The 26,440-nt window shown below is 36.7% G+C and overlaps 1 protein-coding gene across 2 annotated transcripts; it reads right to left on the bottom strand.

Moving 5' to 3' along the window:
- Positions 1-1,260: 1,260 nt before the first annotated feature.
- Positions 1,261-26,388, bottom strand: EIF2D (eukaryotic translation initiation factor 2D). 2 transcript variants are annotated; one of them, XM_032218879.1, is made up of 15 exons: positions 26,134-26,388; positions 24,514-24,704; positions 23,200-23,283; positions 21,493-21,583; positions 20,078-20,185; positions 18,423-18,703; positions 16,636-16,753; positions 14,845-14,890; positions 12,556-12,659; positions 7,148-7,306; positions 6,601-6,690; positions 5,143-5,238; positions 4,237-4,357; positions 3,531-3,705; positions 1,261-1,458 (listed from the first exon to the last, which is right to left on the bottom strand). In XM_032218879.1, exons 1-15 carry the CDS (start codon positions 26,187-26,189, stop codon positions 1,388-1,390), a joined length of 1,791 nt encoding a protein of 596 aa, XP_032074770.1. In that variant the 5' UTR covers positions 26,190-26,388; the 3' UTR covers positions 1,261-1,387. The 2 variants fall into 2 exon arrangements, with proteins under 2 accessions (XP_032074770.1, XP_032074771.1); XM_032218880.1 differs by lacking the exon at positions 26,134-26,388 and adding an exon at positions 24,268-24,400 and having other exon boundaries at positions 24,514-24,602.
- Positions 26,389-26,440: the final 52 nt, after the last annotated feature.

Below are 26,440 nucleotides of genomic sequence, written 5' to 3' on the forward strand. Positions count from 1 at the left end.
CCCCTGCCCATTTTTGACTCCCAGGTTGGTGCAGGAGGCCTTCCAGGCTCAAAACAGGGTGTGGGGGAAGGCGCATGCGCAAACCCCCAAAATACAATGTGAGCACCCCCCCCCAATCCCCCACATGTGACCCACTCCCCACGCATGTGCGGCAGACACCCAAAGACCAACTGGCCGTCGGGAGGTGCACACACATGAGTGGTGGAGCTGGGCTGGGGCGATGGCTGGCGTGCCCGCAGAGAGGGCTCTGTGTGCCACAGGTTCACTATCATGGACCTAGAGTAGTGGTTCTCAACCTGTGGGTCGGGACCCCTTTGGGGATCGAACAACCCTTTCACAGGGGTCGCCTATGACCATCGGAAAACACATTTTCAAAAAATACAGAAAACATAAGTTTATGGTTGGGAGCCACCACAACATGAGGAACTGTATTAAAGGGTCACAGCATTAGGAAGGTTGAGACCCACTGACCTAGAGGAACCATGGGATATAAATCTAATGAACGTTTTAAGCCAAGGGCATTTTTGCATTCTGTGACGCCACTCTTTGCAGTCCTTGGTAGCTCTTCAATCTATAACCTCTAAAAACCTGGCTGAGTTCAAAAACACATAACTATTGTGAAAGCTCGTTTCACAATTTAAAAAAGAAAATTTCCTGATTACTGTTTTTCTAAAACTATCCCTATTTATTTACCTGAAGGGGTTCCATCTATTTGCAGCAATCAACTTTTAAAAATTAACTCTCCTTTCACTGAAAAAGTTGCCCATCTTGGTCTTTTTTGACTCATCCTTTCAGTTTTCCTTGCAGCAAAGCTCTTCTCATCTTTCCTATTACCTTCTCCTATTGTTATCTTATGATTTATCAGTTGTTTGTATCTTATGATTTATGATCTATCACTTACCACTGTGTTGTTTGTATGTACATTGACAGCTTATGCACTTGAGACAAATTCCTTATGTGTCCTATTACGCTTGGCCAATAAAGAATATTCCATTCCATTCCATGTGCTAGGTGCAAGAATAAGGTACAATTCCTATCATACTTGTTCAGTAGAAACAGTTCAAAATAAACAGCTATTAAGTGGGATGAATTATATTGTTGCTAACAGAGATATAGTTCTATTCTGATTATATGGTACTATAATTATATGGTACTATAATTTTTTGAATAGCCAATATACAGAGTTAGCTTTTAGTTTTAGTATCTTATTCTGGTAAAAGCTGAGTTATAAATAAAAAGGGTAGGTTGGGAAAAAACCCTCACAGGTATCAGGGAAAAGTCTTTATTTTATCTATTAAATAAAAATAGTTTATTTATAAGGCATGTGGATTCAGTTACATTGAATAAGATATTTATAACATACTCTCAATCTGAGGTACAGGCTTGGCTACTTTTTCCGCCCTGTTTTTGGTGCTTTTTTAAGACCTTGGATATAACTGCAAGGTATCTGGTAGTCCTCTGCAACAGAATGAAACATTAATATTAGTCACTTTACATTTAGCACTAAGGAATTGCAGCTTACTAAGAGTTTAAATGTTCTGAAAATCTGAAATCATATCGTGGTTCTTAGATGTTGCCATCATAGACAGTGGTGAGAGATATTGGAAAGTAGTTCAACATATCTAGTTCAACAATATCTACACTATGTAAAGGACTAACAATATGTATAATTCCACTTTCTTTTATAGAGTATACAGGTGAATCTTGAGAAATTAGACTAGTGTGCAAAAGTTCATTCATTTCAGTAATGCAACTTAAAAGGTGAAACTAATATATGCGATAAGACTCATTACATGCAAACCAAGATAGTTCAAGCAGTGATTTGTCATAATTGTAATGATTATGGCGTACAGCTCATGAAAACTCCAAATCCACCATCTCAGAAACTAGAATATTACATGCAATCAATAAAACAAGGATTGTACATAGAACAATATCGGACCTTTGAAAAGTATAAGCATGCATATGTACTCAATACTTGATTTGGGCCCCTTTTGCAGCAATTACTGCCTCAATGCAGCATGGCATGGAAGCTATCAGCCTATGGCACTGCTGAGGTGTTATGGAAGACCAGGATGCTTCAATAGTGGCCTTCAGCTTTTCTGCATTGTTCGGTCTCATGTCTCTCATCTTTCTCTTGGCAATTCCCCATAGATTCTCTATGGGATTCAGGTCAGGCAAGTTTGCTGGCCAATCAAGCACAGTAATCCCACAGTCATTGAACCAGGTTTTGGTGCTTTTAGCAGTGTGGGCAGCTGGGAAATGAAGTCAGTATCCCCATAAAGCTCGTCTGTGGAAGGAAGCATGAAGTGCTCCAAAATCTCCTGGTAGACGGCTGCGTTGACCCTGGTCTTAATAAAGCACAGTGGTCCAAAGTCCTGTTGTTCAGTGGTCCAAAGTCCTCTTTTCTGATGAGAGCAACTTTTGCCTAAAGCACCAAAAGCTGGTTCAATTACTGTGGGATTGCTGTGCTTGACTGGCCTCTTCATTCTTCCTCCATACTCTGGGTCCTTGGTTTCCAAATGAGATGCAAAAGTTGCTCTCACCAGAAAAGAGGACTTTGGACCACTGAGCAATGTAATATTCTAATTTTCTGAGATGGTGGATTTGGGGTTTGTTTGTATGAGCTGTAAGCCATAATCTTCACAATTATGACAAATCACGACTTGACTATCTTGCTTTGCATGTAATGAGTCTTATCTCATATATTAGTTTCACCTTTTAAGTTGCATTACTGAAATAAATGAACTTTTGCACAATATTCTAATTTTTCGAGTTTCACCTGTATATGCACTTGCAACAATTTTTGTGAATACCATAAAACAGGGTTTCTAAATTCAGCAACTTTTAAGATGTGTGGACTTCAACTTCTAGGACCTCACAGCCAGCAACCTGTCCACACATCTTAAAAGTTGGGGAGCCTGAGAAACACTGCTTTAAAGTGTTAAGAAATACTTTTTAATTCATCATAACCATTTAAAATTGATGAATGTTACAGCTCCAAAATCCATCAACCAGTTGCAATTTGTAGCACTGTACAAATGCACTGTTCACTAGAAAGGTGGCAAATTGGTATATATACTTGCAAATAAGTTCCTATTAGTGGCATCAGAACTAGTTCTGGAATCACTGCTTGCTAAAAACATTTATGAGTTTTCACTCTGATCAAAAGTAAAAGGGAATGTCCCTTTGATATATTGTGTTTTCTGTTCTGATGCCACTAATAGGAACAAAAATAAATACAAATATTCTCAGTGTCCCAGCAGGTGGCAGCACCTGAGAAACTTTGCTTGGTCTTACAAACCATGTAGGATTGGGTTGGGTTCATATTTGGATGGAAATCCTTAGGGGACTTCCCAGGGTTAATTATTAGATTGGAAAGTAAAAATAAAAGAAGAGGACAATGGCAAGCTACTTCTGAGGTTCTACCAAGAAAACCATGTGGAATTATCTATGAAGTCATCAGGAATCCACCTTCATTCAGAGAGGATGATTAATTAATACTATTACAGCATGCCAAAGATACTTACCTAAGAGCAGTTTAGCAAGATGGTTGGTCTGATTGCCCTGTATCTGGACTTGTGATCTGTCCTTTGCTCCAGGGATTGCGACGATAGTGGCGCTAGCTTGAACCTTTTGCTGAAGGGTGCTAGCAACAGCCTGAGGGTCCAAACCATACCACTCAAGATTCTTAATTATTGTTACCTAGTAACCAAAACAAAAAAGGGCATTACAAAATTGCCACTAACAGGCAATCTACTGTAAGAATTTGGGGTATTACTTTTATGCGACTATGCTCTACTTTATTGATAATTTTCAAGCTGTGGGGATGGGAAGGTATACCTCTTACCATGCATATTAATAATATCTTTACATGTCTTTAGAAATCAACATAAATATCTTTGGAAATGCTAATATGACAGCATATCTCTAAAGGGGCATAAAAATTTATGAACCTGTTTAAATTTATTTAGTTTTAGGACTTATGTGGAGAACAGATCATATTTTAGTTCATAATTATGCAGAAATATTGAACATTCAAAAGATTCAGCAATCTAAAGCATCTGGGTGGCTTAAATGAATGGATGCATGTATGGAGAAAGACAGCCATAACCCAGTGGGTGACACTGATGATTTCTTGATCCACGCAAGCATGTTAACCTTCTTCCTGGTGATAGATTCTGGACAAATGCAGTTGGGATTTCTGCTCAGAAAACCTCATGTTGTGACTCTTACCTTTTTATTGGCTGATCTCTGTGCTACAGTTACATCAATTGGAAGAATATATCCTTTTCTCACAACAGGTTCTTTTCCTGAAAAGGTTACCTGATGGAAGGGTTCTAGTTTGTTTAGACACCTGCCGGTAAATTAGAAAATATTAAGCTTAATCTAGTAAAAGATGTTTCAGCATTTATGGCTTAGCCATTCCTGATGTCCAAAATTGCCAACTACATCTATTCATTTAGTACATGAATGCTGAACCCTGTGAGTATGTTGCTATTAAAAATATTTCAAGAACAAGAACTTATTTCTGGGCTTGAAATGTACTATTTCTCTTAGCAGGTCATTTGTTTTACCGTATAGACAAACCAACCTGCCACTGTTAGACATTGGGAAACCTATGCTGAAGAGGCAAAAATTAAAAACTAGGTGACAAAAATCTTACCTTGCAAACAGTTGTCCAACAGTACCTTTTGCACAAGAAGTATACCTTGCAGAATTTTTGGAGTCATGCAAAACATCCGAGCAAGGTGCTTTATATAAAATAAAATGTGAATGAAGCATCTTGCCTCTTTCATTAAAGCTGCTGCAACTTTTGCAAAGCTTGGAAGGCTGCTTCCAAAGTGTGCCCATGCAGCCAGTATGATTTGTTTTCCTTCCAGTGAAGAATTTCAACTACTTTTCCCATTGACTGACCATTGGCTATGAAATAACTCTTACAGTGGGTAACATCTTAGATAAATCGCAAGACACCAATTCACCAAATGTTACTTGATTGTAAAGGAATCAGCCATGCTGATAGAAAATTCTTGAATTATGGTCTCAATAGAGAGGACTCAAAATTGGGGAAGGTAGATTTACTTTATAAGGGGAGCCTATATCCAATATATAAAACATCACTTTGAATTAGTCTTTCCTCACCTGCTGAGGAGATCATCCCACTTGAGTTTTGAGATTTCATTTTGCTCTGCTTTGTCCAACAGACAGTCACACAAAATTGGATTTACCTTTACAAAGCTGTGATTAAAAAAAGAAACACATTTTTATCATGATTTACTCCCTACACCAGTCTCAATAATGTGCAGCACTTAATTTTTACTGTATCAGGTTGGTTTAAATTTATAGGAACTACAAAGAAGAAGAGTCTTGCCACCTACTTTTTGCAGTTTAGAAAGGTAAATTAAAGAAAGATAAAGGCTTCGTCCAGCCAAGGTAAACAATTATCAACTAGATAATTATAAACCAGATAATTACAAGTTACTAATCTGTGGAATACTTGCTGGAGAAAGTACATTTAATGATTAAAATAACAAACTTACTGATTTGTAAATCTATTAATTAATCAAGTTTATTGTTGATGGTGCTATCTAAACCTGAGGAAGTACTTTCTGTTTCAATTAGCTGCTAAATTAAGAGTACAAGTTCACAAGGCCCATGCCAGGCATGAAAGACCAGGTTCCAACTAAACTGATTTATTACTACTCATGCCTATGCACAGGAATGTACTCAATAAACGATTTGTACTATTTGGGTGCTGAATAATGGCCTATGGAATTCAAGAGGGGTTGGACTAGGTCAATTTGTGGCAACATAAAGACTCTAGGCTGATTCCTCTTTTGACTCCACCCTGAGGTTCTGCCACTCCTTCTCCTATAGCCCATACTCATATAAGTATGTTTACATGTGTTTGTGCATGGGCAATAGTAAGCACTTCTGATTACAAATCACATAATAATAAGCCTTCCAGAAAATGCCTGTCTCGTTTTTATATTGCTAGATATCAGAAAGGACCAGGATGGGACTAATCACTTGGGGGACTGAACATTCTGATTTGGAAATAGAAACATATGAGCTCAGAAAGCTATGGTATATCATAAAATTCCAGTGTAATCATTCCATGCCAATGGTATAGAACTGTGATGGTGAACCTATAGCACACATGCCAGAAGTGGCATGCAGAGCCATCTCTCTGGACACGCGAGCTGTTACCCAGTGCTCTTCTGGGTTCCGGTGTGCCGGCCAGCTGGTCTTCACGTGTGGAAGAGTAGCTGGTTTCAAACCAGAAGACCATCAGAAGACACATGTGCACCGGGCGGCTGCTCTTCTGGTTTCCAGTACGCGCATGTGCACTGGCGAGCTAGTCTTCACACACACATACACACCAGAAACTGGAAGACCAGGTGGCTGGTGCGCATGTGGGCGCCAGAAAGCAGAAGATCATCTTCCTGGTGTGCACGTGCTCACCGGGAAGAACGGCTACTCTTCCAGGCGCACATTCCCGTTTTGGTATTCGGTGCCGAAAAGATTCACCAACGCTAGTATAGAGCCAATAAGCAAATATTCTTATCTCTATGTTCAATGGTTTCATTTCTTACATACTTTTTGTTCACTTCATCAACCAATTCATTAGTCTTCACATAGCTGATTATCACACTTCTCACTTCACTGCTGGAGAGGGTATGGCCTTTCCTGGGGAAAAATGAGAACTTTATCAGTTGTGAAGTTGAATTATGGAAACAATTGCAAATATCCTGCTTTTCCAAATTGAAGATTTTCTAAAGATTTCTCAATATAGTTGACACTCTAATTAAAAGGCAAAATATGGAAGAGGTGGTTCCATTTTTCCATAAAGCACACAGAGTAATTTGGCATTCCAAAAGCATTAATATTTTAGGTATTTTTCCTGGTAAGCCACTCTTTTCAAACTTACGCAAATACTACTGATAAGGTCTAGCTATGCCATTCTATTTTTGCCTAAAACATCTAAGTTAACTCTGGAATCTAAGTGACTCAAACACATAAACAATGACACAACTCTTTCCTTTAAGCAGTGGGGTGTTGCCATCTCCAAACACTCCCAGCCCACTGAGTAAGATGGTGTTTAATGTTATAGAATACAAAGATGCTGATTTCTTATATTCCTTACTTATATCCTGACTCTTGAAACAATGGGGCCATCTTTGATGAGATTCCATAAAGTGGTATAATTTCAGGAGGATGGTACAGTTGTTCTTGGTCATCACCTTTACAATCTTGGACAGACATTTCAGATGTCGCAGTTTCAGGTACAATGAAGGATCTAATGCTGAAATGCATAGAAACATTATTTTCATACATTTAACCAGAGACGTATTGTAATGATTAGAGCTGACATGCAAAAACTAATCAATAAAGTATCTCAGCTTTCTGACTTAACAGAAAATAGACATTGTAAACTACTCTTCACATTATTGCTATATAAAAGCTCATGGCAGAAGTAAAAGTGGGAGCCTTTTTTGTTCTTAAAACAATAAATCAAGAGGATTCCAAGATGCACTCTTTTATTGACCTCTTATGCCTATGATGATTTTGGGCAATCCCAGATTTCACATAATGTTTTTCAACAAGATAAAGACAAATTCCTTGTGTGTCCAATCACACTTGGCCAATAAAGAATTCTATTCCATTCCATTCCACACTACACTACACTACACTACACTACACTACACTACACTACACTACACTATTCTATTAAATGATTAACTAGTTACCAGGCATACCCAAGCCACTACATTTGCTACAAATAAGTTTTGCCTGTGTGCAGCAAGCACAAACTCCAATTTTACTCCAAATATACTGATACATTTCTATGCAAGCTAGGATCTCTAATTTAGGGTTTTTAAACCACTATATTGTTGCTCATATGCCACCAATTAGGAATACACTCACAAACACAATATACAGTTCTTAAAAGGAAGATGTTAACTCAATTTTGTGTATTTTCTAAACTTATATTTAGGACATCTGAATATTTTTCTTTTGTTAACTTTTCAATACTTATTTTCCTTTCTATATAAAATTCTATCATGGGTAAAACACAAATTTTGTTTTGTACGATTTCTATTTAGAACAAATAAATTGTTCCATAAGAAATTTAAAATACTTATTACCCAGCAACTTCCTAGATACTATGGCAGTAGAAGAGTTTAACTTTACTCTTTGATTTAGCAAAGAAAGAAAGAACCAGAATAGTTAGAGAAAACATTCATACATTTGAGCAGGGTATATGAAACTGTCAAATATATTAGAAAATAGCAATCTTGGATTTTTTAATATATATTTAAGGAGACAGAAATCATCCACAACTTCCCAAACCAGTCTCATAATGATTTTGGGGGAAAAGAACAACAAATGTCCTTAAAATAATTTTATAGAACTTTCTGGAATGGATTCTAATAAAATCTATTTCTGGTATAAAATATATGGATAGGTACATTTTATTCATCTTCTTGCATATCACTTCTAGTTAATTTCTTATCTAAAGCTACATTTAAATGATCCTCTTAGGCATACTCAATCAACTTCCTTGACATCACAAGTACCTATTATGACAGAGCTAAGGCTGTACATTGCCTATTCTAGCAAATTACTACAGAAAGCCCTGATATCACATCTGTCAAAGTATAGCACAAGTAAGATCTCATCAAAGTTACTGTAAAATGTGAATTTTCATAATGCTATATTTATGTGACATCACAGATGGGTGGGGGAGGAAACGCAATAGAATTTCCTATAGGAAATAAAACCCAAGAGCCCAGAATCAAGGAACCGACCCCTTCAGAGATGATCCCCAAGGAGAAAGGTGAAGAGGGGCTGCAATGCATCTTTATCCACACTAATCCACTGCCACTTTTAGCAGAAGGAGGAGGAAGATTTGCGAAGAGAGCATGGGCAGCAATAGGAAGAGACGACAGGTAAGCATGCTCAAGTTCCAGCATTTTGCATGAAACTGGAGCGAGATGACATACAGTACGTGGAGGGTGTGTGTTGATACTAAAGGAAGAGAAGAGTAGAAGCCATGCCTTTCCTTTTCAAATATTTTCTTCTCCTTTTCATTATCACTATCTACATCAGGGATAACCATTGCCATTCAGAAGCTGTGGCAGTAAGCGAAATAGGTTAGATGTACTGTATATCTAGGTTGCAGGCATCCCCGACTTTTCCAAGTATCAAATGTGTAACAGCTGACACAATGTTTATGGCTGAGCAGATACCACAAATATTTTTGTCTGTTACCACTTATAGACTGTAAGAAAGTTAAATACTATCCTTTCATATCCACTAAGCATCATTGTTTATGAAGTTTTAAATCTTGCACATATTTCAAATGCATAGTTCCATTACAGTTACCTATTCTTCACAACAGTTTCTACACTTCCAAATTATGCATTTAAAAGTAACACAGAAATAATGTAAGCATCCCATAAAAATTTAGAAATAGACTGCTATCAAAAAAATGTGGCTCAATGGCATGGCAGCAAAGATTGTAGTGGTAATAACTATGGTAGCAATGATGGGCTGTTGTGTAGATCAGTGGTCCCCAACCCCCGGTCCGCGGACCGGTGCCGGGCCGTGGAGTACCTGGCACCGGGCCGCGCAGCGGCCGGGGGCCATGATCGCTGCAGCGGCCGGGGGCCATGATCGCTGCAGCGGCCGGGGGACATGATCACTGCAGCGCAAAGGCTCCTGGGCCGTGCGCAAAAGCTCCTGGGCCGTGCGCAAAGGCTCCAGGGAAGAGAGCCCCGCGCTGGTACGGACGTGATATATAAACAATCAATGTGTCGTCGCGAACAATGCCCCCCCCCTGCGCGCGCTCATCGGGCCACGGTAAAATTATCAAAGGCTGACTGGTCCGCGGCGATAAAAAGGTTGGGGACCACTGGTGTAGATTATCTTACTACTAAAATAGCTGAGATTTCCAAAGTTTGATCTTGGATTTTTATTTTATTTTAATGTGAATGCACTAGAATGAGTTTTCCAAAAATTTACCCCTTTTCATACTGCAAAAGGAATGGTGAAAGCATGATAAACTTTATGTGATAGATGTTTGGATTGATCAACATTTCTGGTTGCAAAGCACTGTTATGTTGTGTCAGATGCCCCTTTTTCAAAATTGTCACATTTTCATTCAAAACATTCTGTGGGGGTTTTTTTTAAGTGTTGGCTGTGGGGGAAATATATGTGCTTCTAAAGAGCCTGGCTGTTGCTGCATTGCTGACCCCTCACCTCTAATATGATACAGAGATTTAGGCTCTACAGGTCATGACGTTCAGCACAATTGTAACATATTGATTTAAAACCTGAGAAAGCATTTAGTATTAGTCTAGTCCTATCTTTTTATTCCCCCTCAAGATCTGCTTTGCTGTCTCATCATGGCAATGGAATGTTGGGAGTGTATTCCAAGAGTACATATGCCAGCAAAGTTACTCAAAACATGAATAATCCAACTAAACTCAATAATCCAACGAAAGCAAGCAACAGAGCACAGGGTAGCAGTGATATAAAAAGATGCTGGAAGCTGATGATCAAATTAGCCAAGCACACTATGGGGAGGAAATGCAAAGGCAATGGCGAAGTACTATACTTTACTATAACTACTGCATGGATAGACAATATTATAAGATTGGCAATACAGTGCTGTATGATGGGCTCTTCGGGTTTGATGGCATTTAGCCTGTTAAAGGGGAAGAGCTGAAGATATTTTGGACTATTAATGATGTCTATGTCATGGCTAAATTTAAGCCTCTGAAGTGTCTAGTTGCTGATGTAGACATCTAGTAAAAGAAAACCTGAAAATGTAAAAAAAAAACCTTGCAATGGAAACATGGAATATAAGACACATGAATAAGGAATAGTTCAAAACAGTGAAAGATAAAATGACTCAACTACATAGTGATATCTTAGGCACCCAAAAAACTGAAATGGACTGGAATTGGGCACTTTCAGTTAGACGACCATACTGTTTACTATTCAGGTCATGAAAAATAAAGAAGGCATGGTGTTGCTTTCTAAGGACAGTATTTTGGTGCAATGCAGCCAATGACCAAAAATAACAGTTAGACTTTGTGAACAATCCTTTATTTGGATTATGATCCAAGTTAATATTCCTACTATTGGTATTGATTACTCTTATGGTCAATTTCTATCTGAAACTGCCAAAACTTGCAAGCAGATTATGCTGTTTGTGGTTGGAGACTGGAATGCCAAAGTTGGAAAAACTAAGGAGAAAAACAGAGTTGGGTTGTACAGCCTAGACAAGAGAAATGAAGCAAGAGAACAACTTAAAATGTTTCTGCCAATCCAATCCTTTCTTCACTGCTAATACAAGTATTTAAATAACCAAAATGATGTCCCTGTAGATGGCCATCATCAGATAAATAGAAATCAAAGTGACTACAGTGGTGAAAGAGCTCAGTCATAAATTAAAAGACACAGACAGGTGCTGCCTATGGAACACATGATAACTGCTTAATTTCAACTCAAGCTACAGTGGAAGAACAAACTCAACTAGTTTCTATGAGTCTGAGCATACACACACCATTTTCTAGAAGAGTATCAGGAATCACTTTGAAATCCTGAAACTTATTGGTAGAGAACGAGAGAAATTGTTAGCAGAAAAAGAGACTGACAAACCGGGGGGGGGGGAGAGACAGAAAGCAATCTGTATGTTGGAATAAATGATGGAAATTGATTGGAAGAGAAGCCAAATTAAAAAAAGAAAAAAAATCAAAGAAGGAACTGAATAATTTCAGATAGCTATAAAAGGGACAAGAGGCAACATGATTAAGGACATTGAGGATAAAAACAGAGATAGAAAAACAAAGACAGTCTTCCAAAAGATCTCTGAATTCAGAAGGTTCTAGCCAGAAACTTGTTAGAATGCCAAAGACAGATTTAAAGAAGACCAAAGATACACTGAAATTCTGTACAGTACAGATTTATTATTAATTATTGTCAACTTCCATGTTGTCTTAGAAGGTATTCCTTATTTATAAGATCTATATTAGAAATAAATATTAGCACTCAAGTCATTAGCAAATTGGAAGGCTACAAGTGTCGAAAGACTATCTACAGAAATATGGCAACTAACAGAAGAAGAATCACTGGTAAATATTCTAACCAAACTATGGTATAGATCAGGAGAAGAAATAGTGGCCAATAGATTGGAAAAAGTCACTGTACATAAGATAGGGCATTTAGTAAAATTTATAAACCATTGCACAATAACCATGATTTTATATACTAGCAAAATAATTCTTAGGATCATTAATCATCCTCAAAATTATGACTGACATTCCCCCCAGGTTCATACGATTGCATTATGGGAGCTTGGCAATGGTTCGCATTTATATAAGTGGTTGCATCTGTCCCATGGTTCCATGACCACAATTTGAAGAGGGTTTTTTTTTACCATTTCTGCAAGAAAACAACCAAGCTCAGGGAAGCATCAGAGACCCCCATATTTAAATGTCTCCCTTTTTTCCAAGTTTGCGGTTATGTGATTTAAAATCTTACCTTTCATGTCTCCAATTTACTTCCACAATACTTTCCACGCCCTTATTCAATTCTTTTACCTGGAGAATCTTCTGCTGTTGCACTGAGTGCAAAAATTTTGAGAACTAAGAGAAAAATAGTTAAAATTGAATATTGGGACAAAATAGTAGCATTAGCCATAGAATAGTCCAAATAAAAGGGGATATTGTCTAAGGAATGTCAATTCTTCACTGTAGACTTGGGATACAGATAAAAAAGGGGGAACCTAGGTAATACACGCATAGGCTGATAGTAATCTGTTCACAACCATATCGGGAAGTTCTTTGGGCTACAATAAACACAGACTTATTTTTTGGGCTGGCTGTAATGGCAGTATACTAAAGTCTACATCAGCTACATCTTCAAGTTGTATGAATGTGTAACTCTTAAATGCTTGCTAAAAAGATATGAATAAGTAAAATAATACAGAGGAAGCAATTTACATTGGAGAGACATTATTGGAAATATTATGAGTACAAAATATATTGTTAATCTCTTTCCTAAATTGGAATTATCTCAGGCCTTATGTCTTGAAAAAGAGGGGGGGGGGGGGAGAACAAATTTCTTAGCATAATTTTTTTGCAACATTGTAGAAGAAAACTCACGATATTGTTACAATATAAAGATTGCCCTGACTCAAACCATTTACAAATATCAATGGGAAAGTACAAATCAATCTGTTCATTTGTTGCTTGACCCACATAGACCATTTAGTGCATACAATTGAATGAATGACCAGAGACACAATGTGCAGTAACTAATACTACAAATACAGTTTTGTATTTTTTAAATACTGTTTTGAAAATCTAATATATTATTTTGGCAAATTCTAAAAAAAACCCACTTTATCCATTACACTTTCTTTAATCCATGAATTTGCATGCGGATGCAAAATCTATGCTTTACGTTTCAAATATTTCCACTATAACTTTAGAGCAGTTTCCAAGTTATCCACACTGTATGGTCAATGATAGAGATGAAATGACATCATACTTACTTATTTTTATTCAGTTTGCTATATAACACGTCAGGTTTCCACTGCAATCCTAAAATGGCATTTTCATTGCATGTAGTGAGATTTAATTCTGAGTATATCTCAGGATTGCACTATGATCCAAAATAATTTAAGATTATCTATATGGTCATGTGCATTGTTCACTTCCATTGTTCTCTAAATTTATGTATGTATGTGTTAGATTTGTATTTGCCTTTTCTGTAAGATTTAAGATGCCTTGCATGGGGGGAAGGGGGGTGTCAATCTCCATTTTATTTAGACAATAGCAACCCTGTCAAGGAACCTGGGCTGAGAGATAGAGAATGAGACAGAACTAGCTCAGACGGCCAATGAATTTCTAAGGCTTAGAATGGACTAAACATGGGTCTATTAATTTATTTTTAAAATGTATACAGCTTCCCAAGTCAAACGGTATGACTCTGGGTGGCATCCAACATTTTTAAAAAAATCAGAAAAAGAAAAAACAACAACAAAGAAAACCATACCAAAATAAACAGTCAATATAGAAATACAAATTATAAAATGTAAAAAGACGACCAAGCACACAACAAAAACACCATGGCGGGAACTCCCATTTAACTGGTCCCTAATGTCTGGGAGACAAGCCAGGCCTTAATGGCTATTGTAAAGATGAAAAGATTTGGGGTCTGCCGTATATCAGAGGGAGGGAGCATTCCAGGGAGCAGAGGAAACCACAAAAAAGGCATGCTTCCTAGTCCCATAGGAATCTGAAGCATATCTTCCTTGTATGAGCATACAACAAAGGCAGATGTTCTTGGGAAAAAGCAGCCCCTTGGGTTACCTGGCCCTATGCCATATAGAGCTTTAACTAATTGGGAGTCCTCTTGCCGTATCTGTGACCTGCTCTGTGAGCAGGAATCCAGGAAAACCTCCACATTGTGCACAACATCTGAATGGGATAGTGCCACCTGACCCAAAAACTAAAATGGAAACTCTGAAACTCCCGCATCTAGGGCAGCCAAAACCAAAATCTTGACAGTTTAATTTGGACAGCTGGTAACAGAGATGTGTTGCTGGATGGATGTCATAAGTATTTTGATAATAAATCACCCTGAACCCAACCAATGGCTTCTCCCATCTGTTTCATGTAGATATTAAAAAGGATGTGGGAGGGCACCCAGCAAAATTAGGACATAAATATGAGAAGCAGGCAAGTCAAGAAAATCCCCACAATATTAAATCAAATTATTTATTACTGCAAACTTCCATAAATGCACAAAGAAACAACTATTCACCTTTTTGTAGCTAGATTTCTTTATATCCAGTTGTTGATCTTTTGGACTATTAATAAATTAAAGGAAAAAATAATTACAAAAAAAATGCATCATCTAGAATAAGCTAACTAGAAAGACATCCTTGCTAAATTCATATAGTGATTCATTTAATTACAATTGCTGTGGTCTAGTCTTTTATGCACATCGGATTTTGACTCCTACTATAAGTACTTTACCAAAGCATGGGTTTTTTTTTGTTTTTTTTTAAGAATCCTTAGCTAGCATAAACTCCAAGATAACTTCAATCCATTAATCAGTTCTTGCAATCTTGTTCTTGCAGTCTGGCCTAATCCCAAATATCCTTATATACAGCATAAAGAAGCTCTTGCATGCTCAAGTGCAGTTAAAGGATCTGGTTTAATTCAGAATATTCTTACATAGAAGGAAGCTTCTACATACAGACAAAACTCTCCAACACAAGCATGTTCACTCTCTGAATGCTCAAAGGAAGTCAACTATGTATTTTGTAACCTTCATGATTACCGGTAATGGTTCTAAACCATGTTGCAGATAACAAGAAGCTGAGAATCACCAGAACTTCACTCAGTATAGAAATGCATGCTTTACATACCTACAATTCCAAGTTTAATCATTTGTATTTCTATTTCAAATAATGGCACAAAAATGAGCTCTGTTTGGGATCTGGGGTAGTAAAATTGATTGGAATAGAATGAACTGGATTCAACAGGAATTAATGGTCTTGGCTACATGTGCCAATTCCACTTCAAGCTACATAGATTTTTAAAAGGTGTTAAACTAGATCAGTGTTTTTCAAATTTTGCACTTTTAAGGCATGTGGATTTCAATTCCCTGAATTCCCTAACCAGTTTGCTGGCCTGGGAATTCTGAGAATTGTAGTCCACATATACACCAAATTTGAAAAGCACGCATCTAGAGGCTGAAAAGAGCATTGTCAGAAGCTGCATAACTCTCAGGATGGTAGCATATGGTTTTTGGTTTTGTTGCAATTAGTATTTCTAACTAATAATCTTCCAACTGATTGTTGGAATGAGAGCAAAATCTTTAAATCAGAGTAGGAAGCTAAATTATATAACAATGGTTTTGCAATCACTGAATTAAATTTATGAATTATGGGAACTGAAATATCATAGAGTTAACTGGTATATTGCCATATTAGGATGCTAGGTTCAAAAATATCAACCTTGTGTTACTGTATTAACTTGTACTTTGTATATGCAAATGTTATTCATCGATAAAGTACATATTTTTTTAGGTTAATCGATTATGTTCTGAATGAATGAATTATAGTAACATATCAGATATGGTGAACATGGGTAAAATCTAGGAGGTTCAAACAGAAAACAATTCTCTACAGCAGTTGCTCTCACACATTAGGGTCTCAGGAGCCCTTTACATTGTTAAAAATGATTCAGGATTCCAAAGAGTTTTGATATATGTGGTTTATCTATCAATACGTTAAATGTTAAATATTTATTTATTTGACTTCGTGGATCCCATGAAAGGGACTCAGGGACCCCAGGGGTCTGCAGACCAGATTTTGAGAACTATTCCTCTGCAGCAAAATTAATATTCAGCCTACAAATATGATACTTATTATATCGGTAGATATGAATTTTTTAAAATTTTGATTCACTTTTATCACTTTACTTGTTTAATTTTGTTTTCAAATTGTGCTTTTAGTTGTGTGTTTAGATTGCTATATTATGCTGTGTAAAGTACCCAGAGTGAGATGGGCGATATAAAAATTTAATACATAAAAGAAATACTTACCAGCAGGAAAACATGTAGTTACGCAAAAACGTACTGGTCAGCAGAGGGAGCTCTGACTTCTTCACTTTACATTTTAAGGCATGAAAGAAACACTGATAAAGCAGGGCGTCCATTTGCTCTGTAAAAAGTAACATTAGGCACCATATGTCCCTCAATAGGCTCTGCACAGAATACAATATTGTTTGGTTTGCATATAAAGTCACTTTTAATTAAATCATGCTTCTGTATTGTACACCACTAACATTTCAAATAAGGATTTTATGTAATTTTTAAATAAAATGTACAGCTATAAAGCAAAAAATAAAATAAATAAATCAACAAGCTATCCCTCATAAATTAAAAGCAATAACATACATCTCTTCTGCCAAGGTTTTATTTCTTATTCACTCAAGAATCTGATTCTCAAGCCCGATTTCAAAAGTTTTCTTTTGAGGGATTGTCAGAAAGAGATTGCAGAGATGCTGTACTTCCTTTTGGGCTCCCTCTTCTTTTTCTCAACTGGGTCCTGAGCAGTGGTGGGATTCAAAAATTTTTACTATCAGTTCTGTGGGTGTGGTTTGGTGGGCATGGGAGGGGAAGGATACTATAAAATCTTCATTCCCTCCCCACTCCAGGGGAAAGATACTGCAAAATCCTCATTCCTTCCTGATCAGCTGGGACTCGGGAGGCAGAGAATAGATGGGGATGGGGCCAGTCAGAGGTGATATTTACTGGTTCTCCGAACTACTCAAAATGTCCGCTACTAGTTCTCCAGAACTGGTTAGAACCTGCTGAATATCACCTCTGGTCCCGAGGATTGTAGGAGGAATTGCTGCAATCTGCTGAGCTTCCATTATTCCCTGACCTCTTTGTGCAAAGAGACTGTTGTAAAGCAAAGTGTAGTAAAAGCTGCTGGTAGCTTCAAGGGCCAGTCATGTTTTAACTTTTGGTAATATATGGATGTGGTTCTGAATGGTTTAGGGATCGGTCTGTCATGCAAGCATGGGCAGGTTGTTGCTTCATCAAGCTTGTAATTTTGTAAACAATGGGCAAGCAAGCTATATGAGCTTTAACTTCACTATTTCCAGGTTTGTCTGTTTAGGATTGTCTTCAGCTGGAATCTGACTTAATTCTACCAGTACGCACTCTCTAACCACAAGTGCAAAGATTAATATCAGAGAAACAGGCACAAGTTTCCCATTAAAAGTGTGGTAAGTGGGTGTACAGATAGTCCTCAACCTATGACCACAATTCAGCCCAAAATTTGTTGCCAAGTGAGAAATTTGTTAAATGAGTTTTGTCCCATTTTACGACTTTTCTTACCCCATTTGTTAAGTGAATCACTGCAGTTGTTAAATTAGTAACATGGTTGTTAAATGAATTTGGTTTCCCCACTGATCTGGCTTGTCAGAAGGTTGTAAAAGGTGATTACATGACCCTGGGACACTGCAACCATTTAGAAATGTGAGTTAGATGTCAAGCATCCAAATGTAAGTCACATAACCATGGGGATGCTGCAATGGCCGTAAGTGTGAAAAATTGTCATGTCACTATTTTCAGTGCCATTATAACTCCGAACTGTCACTAAGTGAACTGTTGTAAGTCAAGGGCTATCTGTACTTTATACCTTTTTTCTTTTTTTTTGGTAATCAGGTTTTTGACACATTGCTAAGCGACTGGTGGTACTCAAATATTGCCATGTCCTAAATGTGGTATAATCTGTGAAAAGGTTGAAAAACAATGATAGAAACAAAGCAGCTATTCTCTGCATCTAGTAAACCTATTTCTGTGCAAATCTCTAATTATACCTTGTGGACTTCTGTTATCTTCCATCTCCTGAGAAATATGTGGTTCGCTCTCTTCAGTCTTTTCAGCAGCATCATTTTGACTGAGTTCCTCTTTTTCACCTATGTCTTCCTCTAAGTTGAGATGTTCAGTGTCCATCTGCAAGGATGGATCAAGAGAGAGGCTGCTTTCAGGTGTTTCCCCTTCTTCATTCTTCTGTTCCTCCTCTTCTCCAGCAACCATCTCTGGAGTTTCTATTTCTAAGGGGGGTATTGTAGGTGGGCTTGATTTGTCACCAATTGCCCTTGTGAATTTAAAAAAAAACATAGATAATGTGATAAAGCATACTCCGTATGAAGCCAAAAGGTCATGGAAACAAGCCTACTTAAAATGCAATACCTATTCCAGAGAAATCAGAAAAGCAGTAACCATCTGATCCCATAAAAGTTATAGTTGAAATAATACCAGTTAATGAATGCCAGTAGAAAGGACCAAGGTCTTGAATTGACCAAAAGCCAATTCAAGACTTTGTCTGTGTAACCAAGCACAAGAACACCCACATTTTAATTAATTGAACGTGGTCTGAAGTTACAGAAATCTTGTGTCTGCAAATTACAGATGCATTTTCAAATTGCATTTGTAAGGAGAGCAGTACAATTCAGGTGAACATCTCAATACTATGAAGTCAATGGAACCATTCAAACCTGCATATATCTCATAGTGACACATGCAATTTATTCTGGGACCTAATCCAAGAGGGAAGGGAAATGTATATCTTAGTAGTGCAAGGGGGAATTTAGGGGGAATGCTGCTCCCCAACTCCACACTGATATCACTAGGCTACAAAAGAGTAGGTATCACCAAACATATTAAGACCCAATTTAGAAACAAGGTTCAAATAAGACTAGAAACAAATCCCATGCTTTTTGTTGTAATTTGATGTTTGTTATTAGCAGTGCTAACACGTAATTAGAGACTACTCCTGAAACACTGTGAGAGCTCTCTGTTCTCCAAATTGATGATATACCCAAAACCTTTTCCTTTTATTGTTCAAAAGTGCAAATGTAAGGTGACCTAACATGGCAGAAATAAAGCCTCAACCTAGAAACTCCAATTTACAAGTTGATTATTCTAATAAAATCTAATATAGTCTAAATTAATATATACAGTAGGTAGTTGTCACAACTAACAACCACTCATTTAGTGGCCATTTCAAGTTTACACAGCTCAGAAAAAAGTGATTTATAACTGTGTTTCACACTTATGACCATTGCAGCATTCCCATGGTCAAAATTTGTGATCAAAATTTGGGTTCTTGGCAACTGGCATCTATTTGTGACAGCTGCATTGTCCCGGGGTCATGTGATCATCCTTTGTAATCTTCCCAGCAGTCTTCTGACAAACAAAATCAATGTGGGGAGCCAGATTTGCTTAATGGCCATATGATTCACTTAACAATTGTGGGGGGAGAATCATAAAATGAGGCGCAATTCACTTAACAACTGCCTCTCTTAACAATGGAAATTTGGGGCTCAGTGGTAGTCATAAGTTGAGGACTACCTGTAGTCAGGTTAGAGTCCAGAAATCAGCTGGCCAAAGGCTTGAATTCATATGGTGCCAAAACTAATAGCTTTACTTCAGATTTGGAACATTCTCTCAAATTGGTCTGTGTCCTCACCATAGGTGATCCATGTAAGTATGCAGCACTGTGAAACCCTTTCCTTTCATCCCAGCTGCTACCATCTCAGCAGTTGTCATAATAGCTGTTCCAATGGCCACAGGAGCTCTGCAAAAAGACAAGAAAAAGAATGCAACATGCTTAAGTCAAACTCTTACTCCATTTAAAACAGCTCTAAAGACCAGTTTCTCTTAATTTGCATATCATACCCAAAACATGAATTAGCTGATATTGGCTTTATGTTTTATCCTGAAAGTCAAAGTTAAAACCTAGAAGAAACACCAAAGTTCAAGGGTTATGACACCCAGAGACAAAGTATAACATTGCTAAAGGAACAATTAAAAATGCAGTTTCTGTTCTTCTTTTTCTAATCCACCTGTATTTTGTTCAGTGCATTATCAAGTTTTCAAGTAGATTTACTACTCTTGTTAACATTTGCCCTTCAGATCTGGAAGGTCTTTTTGTAATGAAAAACAATAAAAAATAGTAAAAGGCATTACCTTAAAATGAGAAAAATCAAATGTCCTGATTTTTCCTCTTAAACAAAGAATTGCCTAATTTTTATATTTTATATACAGAGAATCAGCTTTGTAACTAGGGAGTGTTTTAAGACAGAAAGAGGTGCTTCTACCTTCCAACTTTGCTCTATGGAAAAAGCACATCAACTATCTCTGATACTACACAAAAATGTATACATACAAAGTCTGTGGTCATCTTCCTTCTTTGCATTTTTCTTGTACATAAATTGTAACAATGAAGCATGCTAGACTTGGATACCAATTGAAGCTGACATAACTCCCCCCTCCATTCCTACAAGCAGCTTCACAAAAGAAATTCTTCAAGATATCAAGCAAATGTCTCCAATATATGAACTCAAGAGACTTCTACCTGCAATATTATAAACATATGCAATCTGCAATGTTCTGTCTTCATGGAAGAGTAATAATTCATTGATAGACATCTGCTTTAGACACAGAGATTTCATTTCTGTTAAAAAAAATCAAGAAAGAGAAAGCCTCTGCCTGTAAACTATTTCATATCATTGTTTAATTCAGTGTGAAGATGTTTCATTTATTCACAACTATGTGCATTTCTGTAACACTGCTATAGACCTACAATTTTTTCTTCTAAAAACAAATATAAGTTTTATGTTGGTTTGATCTGATGCTACAAGGACCAATAAAATTTTGACTGTTGAGCACCTTATATAATAATACAGCTGCCAATAAAATAGGATAACATGAAATAAAATGAAGTGCCACAATTTTAAAAATATCCTCCCCAAAAAGGAGATCTTGTCTGAGATATATAATTGTCACTTTCTAAGGCAGTAGCCAACATTTCATAATATAAAAATAAGAGATCATTAACAAATCATTAATCTTTTTAGCATTCATTTTCTCTAGAAATCATACCTGTTTTCTACTAAGGTAACAGCACAGAGAGTACCTCGATTTATCTGGGGAAGACCACATTTGGGAATTATAACTCCTGGAAGCATTAAGTCTGTAGTAAAGAAACATATGTTCAAGAGAACAAATATTCAAGCAACCTCTCACAATTTTCTGTAGTAAACAATTAAGAAGCAAAATATTATACCAGTAATAAAATGCAGGATACATTTCATAGCAAGTATCATCTTTTCAGCAATGTAGCTTAAAGGTATCGGCACAATTTAATTTTAATTTTATCCAAATCTTATTTTGGCTCAGTGATCTTCACATGACACTAAAAGGTACTATGTTCAACATGATGTCTGAAATCAAATATTATGTAAATCTGTGTCTCTGCAATCTGTACCTTGAAATAACTTTATTTTTCTGTTCAGTTATGTCTGATTTTCCAAGACTGCCTTGACATGTTCCTGCAGTTTTCCTAGCAAGATTTTTCAGAAGTGATTTCCCAGTGCCTCCTTCCTACAGCTGAGGGTGAGTGACTGGCTCAAGATTACCCAGCTGGTCTTGTTCTGAAGGTGGGATTAGTATTCAGAGTCTCCCAGTTTCTAAAATATTACCTTATCCACTACACTGAACTGGCTTTATAACCTATAACTATTATTCCAGAAATTCCAAAACCAATCCTACTTGTATGTTTGTGTGTGTACATGTATAGTTAATCAACATGGACACAAACCTGTGTTTGTTTATGTGGATGGATGGATGGATGGATGGATGGATGGATGGATGGATGGATACACACACAGGTCTATATCCATGCTGACAAATAGTTATTCTCTCTTCTGTACTTCAAAAACAGGGCCAGAAGGCAGGAACAGCTGAAAACTGGAATTAATGCATCTGCAGCATATGAACGATTCCTGAGTATATTTCAACCCTTCCAAATGCATAAAAAGAGGCAGAGACCTCAATTGATTTCAATATTGATTAAATAGGTCACTGAGTCAGAATTTCCCTCCCAATTCTCAAAACACAGACAGGAAGTGTTTGCCAATTTTTTTGCATACTTCAAAATCACACACACACAAAAGGAGAGTACCTGCATAGCTTCTACAACTGCATACTGTTAAAATGATGACAACTTGAATATTGACCATGTTTTACAGGCTGTCTGGTATAGCATCCATAAACAAACACTAGCATGGCTTAGGATATTGTGTGTATAAGCCCAGTGTGTCTCTTGAGTTTTCTCACCACTATCAATTCAACAATTCTGCCACAGCATTTATTACAGTTACAAACTAAGGCTCTCTATAGAATTTAAGAATTTGTATTAGATTTTGTATTAGGAAAAAGGAAAGCATAACAAAAAATTACTTAGTGTCTGAAGAATAACAATTAGGGATCAGAAGTGTTCTATAGGACGGCATTCAAAAGCCACCAAGGAAAATACGGGTGGGGGGTGGGGGTCAAATCAGACTGATTATTAACTGACTATCCTTTATTTTCCTTTGTTAAGGTTAAATAAGAGAAATTTCCCAAAGCTCTTCTGAAACAATCAATGGTAAAAAAGTATGACTATTTGAAAATGTATTTAATTGTGTTTTAAAAAGCCTACTTTCAAACATGCATGTTCAGATCAATAGTGTTACAAGACAAATATTGAAGGCAAATTCCACAAAAAGGCAGATAAACAGCCCAACAGATTTCAATCTGTTTCCTTACCTGCTCCTCCTACTAATTTGTGCATCACGGGTGGCCAAGTAGAAAAGGCAGGGAGAAGGTGGGGATAAGACCATAAAGTATACACTGCCCCAAAGAGAAAAGAAAATAGTTTTTAAATGTTTTGCTAATATTGATTTCTCCTCAGTTTTGCATAATGTAAAATAAAAAAATAGAAATTACTAGAAAAATAAAGGGCATATCCAAATGACTCTCCTCATTTCAACTTTTCATTCAACTAACTGAAGAATGCAATCATTTCATTAGCATTAGCTTTAATATGACCCATACAAAGGAGTGAATACAAAATATTTAAAACTTCTAAGTATAACAATGGAAGGTTGACATTGATTAGCTAGAGCTGTGCAATTATGCTTCCTTTTCTGTACCATGTTTATGGCCTAAGTATCATGGCTTATTTAAACTATAGTTGCCTATTACATTTGAAGAAATGGTGATATCTAAAACTTAGGCTAAATAGATTATTAATTTACCATAATCAAATAGTAAATGTGGAGTGGTTTCATGTCAGAAAATGTTGAGCACTACAATAAAATACAGATAATCCTTGACTTATAATTGTAATAGACCCTAGAATTATGGTTGTAAATTGTTGCAGTCATAGGATTAAGCATTCCCATGACCAGAAAAAAATGTATACTGTTTTTCACCCTCGGTTAAACAAACACTGCTGTTGTTAAGCAAATCCATTCATTTGAGTGGGTGGAGGTTTTTGCCAGACATTGGCAAAAAAAAAAAAAATAATCACAAATCACAGCCATGTGACTACAAAATACTATAACCAGTCATCAAGCTGGCTCATCCAACATATGGTGCTGTGATTGGGGGGGAGGGGGGAGGTGACGCTATCATTTATGACAGATGGTTACTGGGGATTAAGCACCAATTCCGTGGCTGTCATGAGTCTGAATGGTTTTTAAATGACTAGTTAAGCCAGGACTATCTGTATGTATCCACTACTATCATCACAATCCTTTCATAGAAACTAAAACCCTAATTAGCCTAATCATATCCTCCTACAATCAGTATAAATTCTTTCTTTCCACTCACCAGTAGAAATATATTTTGAGAAGTTGTAACGAACCATGCTTCAGAAATAATATATGCATCATGAAAAGCATGCTGCTTAATTGCAATTAAACTTTTTGAAACTTCATTGCCATAACTAGGAAGTATTGGACCACTGTTTTTGGAGATGGAAACCAAGGGTCAGAATAATCAAGTAACTTGTTCAAAAAGAAAAAGAGAAAAATTCCAAGTGTCAACATCAACTGCTCACTGAAATATCTGCTGTACCTGTTGGATATAGCATTTTCTCCATTTCAAAAAGGATGGGATTTTTGCCATTAGCATAAACTGTGACAATTTCTCCTTTATGAGTATACATTTTAATAATATTCAATTCCTCTTTCATTGGCACAACTTCAGCCAGTTGTTCCGAAGTTAGGGTGGGAAATGTTGCTGCAACATCATTTCGCAATTTCCTCCTGCAATTTTAATTTTATACCTGTTACTACATATCAATAGACATCCCTTGAATACCATATCATTCAATCTGCGATTACCTATATATAAGATTATGAGATGTTTTAGTAGTACATTATTAATACTTATTTTCTTAATATCCTAATTCTGTCTATTTATTCTCCCAAGCAACTCATATAAAATATACAAATATCCTAACTATGCTATAACATTTAAAAAGTTATTTAAAAACCTCAAAGCCATTTTAAGACTGGCACACTATTCTAAAGCCTTTATTTCAAATCAGAGTTGTATATTCTATTCAGGTAGTCCTCAACATACGACTTTAATGAACCCAAAATATCTGTTGCTAAGACAGACAGTTATTAAATGAGTTCTGCTCCATTTTACAACCTTTCTTGTCACGGTTGTTAATTGAATCACTGCAGTTGTTAATTTAGTAACAGGATTGTTAAGTGAATCTGGCTTCCCCATTGAATCTGCTTTTCAGAAGGTTACAAAAAGTGACCATATGACCTCAGGTCATTGCAGTTGTCAATGGAATTGAATTTTGATGACGTGACCATGGGATGCTGTAAAGATCGCAAATGGGAAAATGGTCATAAGTCATTTTTTTTAAAACAATCACTAAACAAATGGTTGTAAGTCAAGAAATACATATTTATTTCAATTTTTAATGGTAAAGTATCATTGAATTATCTATTTTGAATGGAAATCTGCTTCAATGATAGCAAATAATGAATAAGATAAAAAGCAGTTTGAAGAATACCAGTTTTAAAAGAATCTCAAGTATTGAAAGTTGAGAAATAATCTTATTGGTCCAAATAATGCAATCAATTTCTAAATTCTAACGCCATAGATATAAAGCCCAAACAATCCCTTAACAAAAAATGTTGAGTTAGATACTACAGAGTTATAAGAACAAGTATTTTATTATCTGAAAAGAAAAATCGATATATAAAAACATTTCAGAAAGTAATACAATGCTATTCTGTATTTCCTCTTTTGTAAATTGTCAATTATTCTAGGACGGTAATTTTTATTTTAAATATAGCAAGATTAGATAATTACATCTCATTTAATAACATATATTTAGAAGATCGTTATTGTTTTGTCAGAACAAAATCTTAGCCCAACATTCCTTTCGATGCACACACTATGCAGTGCTGGAGTAACAATCAGTTCACTTTTATCTGTCGACCATCGATCTTTCCGCGTAACACGATGTCTGTAAGCAAAAAGATCCAAGTTTGCATTCCAGCTGAAGCAGGCATTTATTCACCACAAAATTTCGAAACCGCATCCGTCATTATCGTGTAAAAGAGTCTTAGTCTTGCTCACATAAAACTGCTCCTTGCGATCGACATGAAAATATTCCGATTTACAACTCCCAAGAACATAATGCCTTGAAATGAAGGAAATCAAACTCACCTATCGGAACCTTTGATAGCGGTATTGGATTTCACCCTGAAAGGTTTGACGAACATATTTAAAGAAATGCCAAGACTCCAGTTCTGGGAGAACTTGGAATTCCGCCGATCGTGGATTCCCCAGGAAGGGGGGGAAATGCTTTAAAAAGGGGAACTCATTGGTTGTCTGGATAGATAGAAACCTTTCTTCGTTACATGGGCGCAGCCATAGTGCGGTACTGCAACAAAAGGAGTCCGCGGAGCAATTGCATGATTATTCCTACAGCTGGTACGACGACTATTTCCTGCCCTGGTGACCTCAGCAGCAA

The sequence above is a fragment of the Thamnophis elegans genome, chromosome 5 (genome assembly GCF_009769535.1).
Source record: "Thamnophis elegans isolate rThaEle1 chromosome 5, rThaEle1.pri, whole genome shotgun sequence".
Lineage (NCBI taxonomy): Eukaryota > Metazoa > Chordata > Lepidosauria > Squamata > Colubridae > Thamnophis > Thamnophis elegans.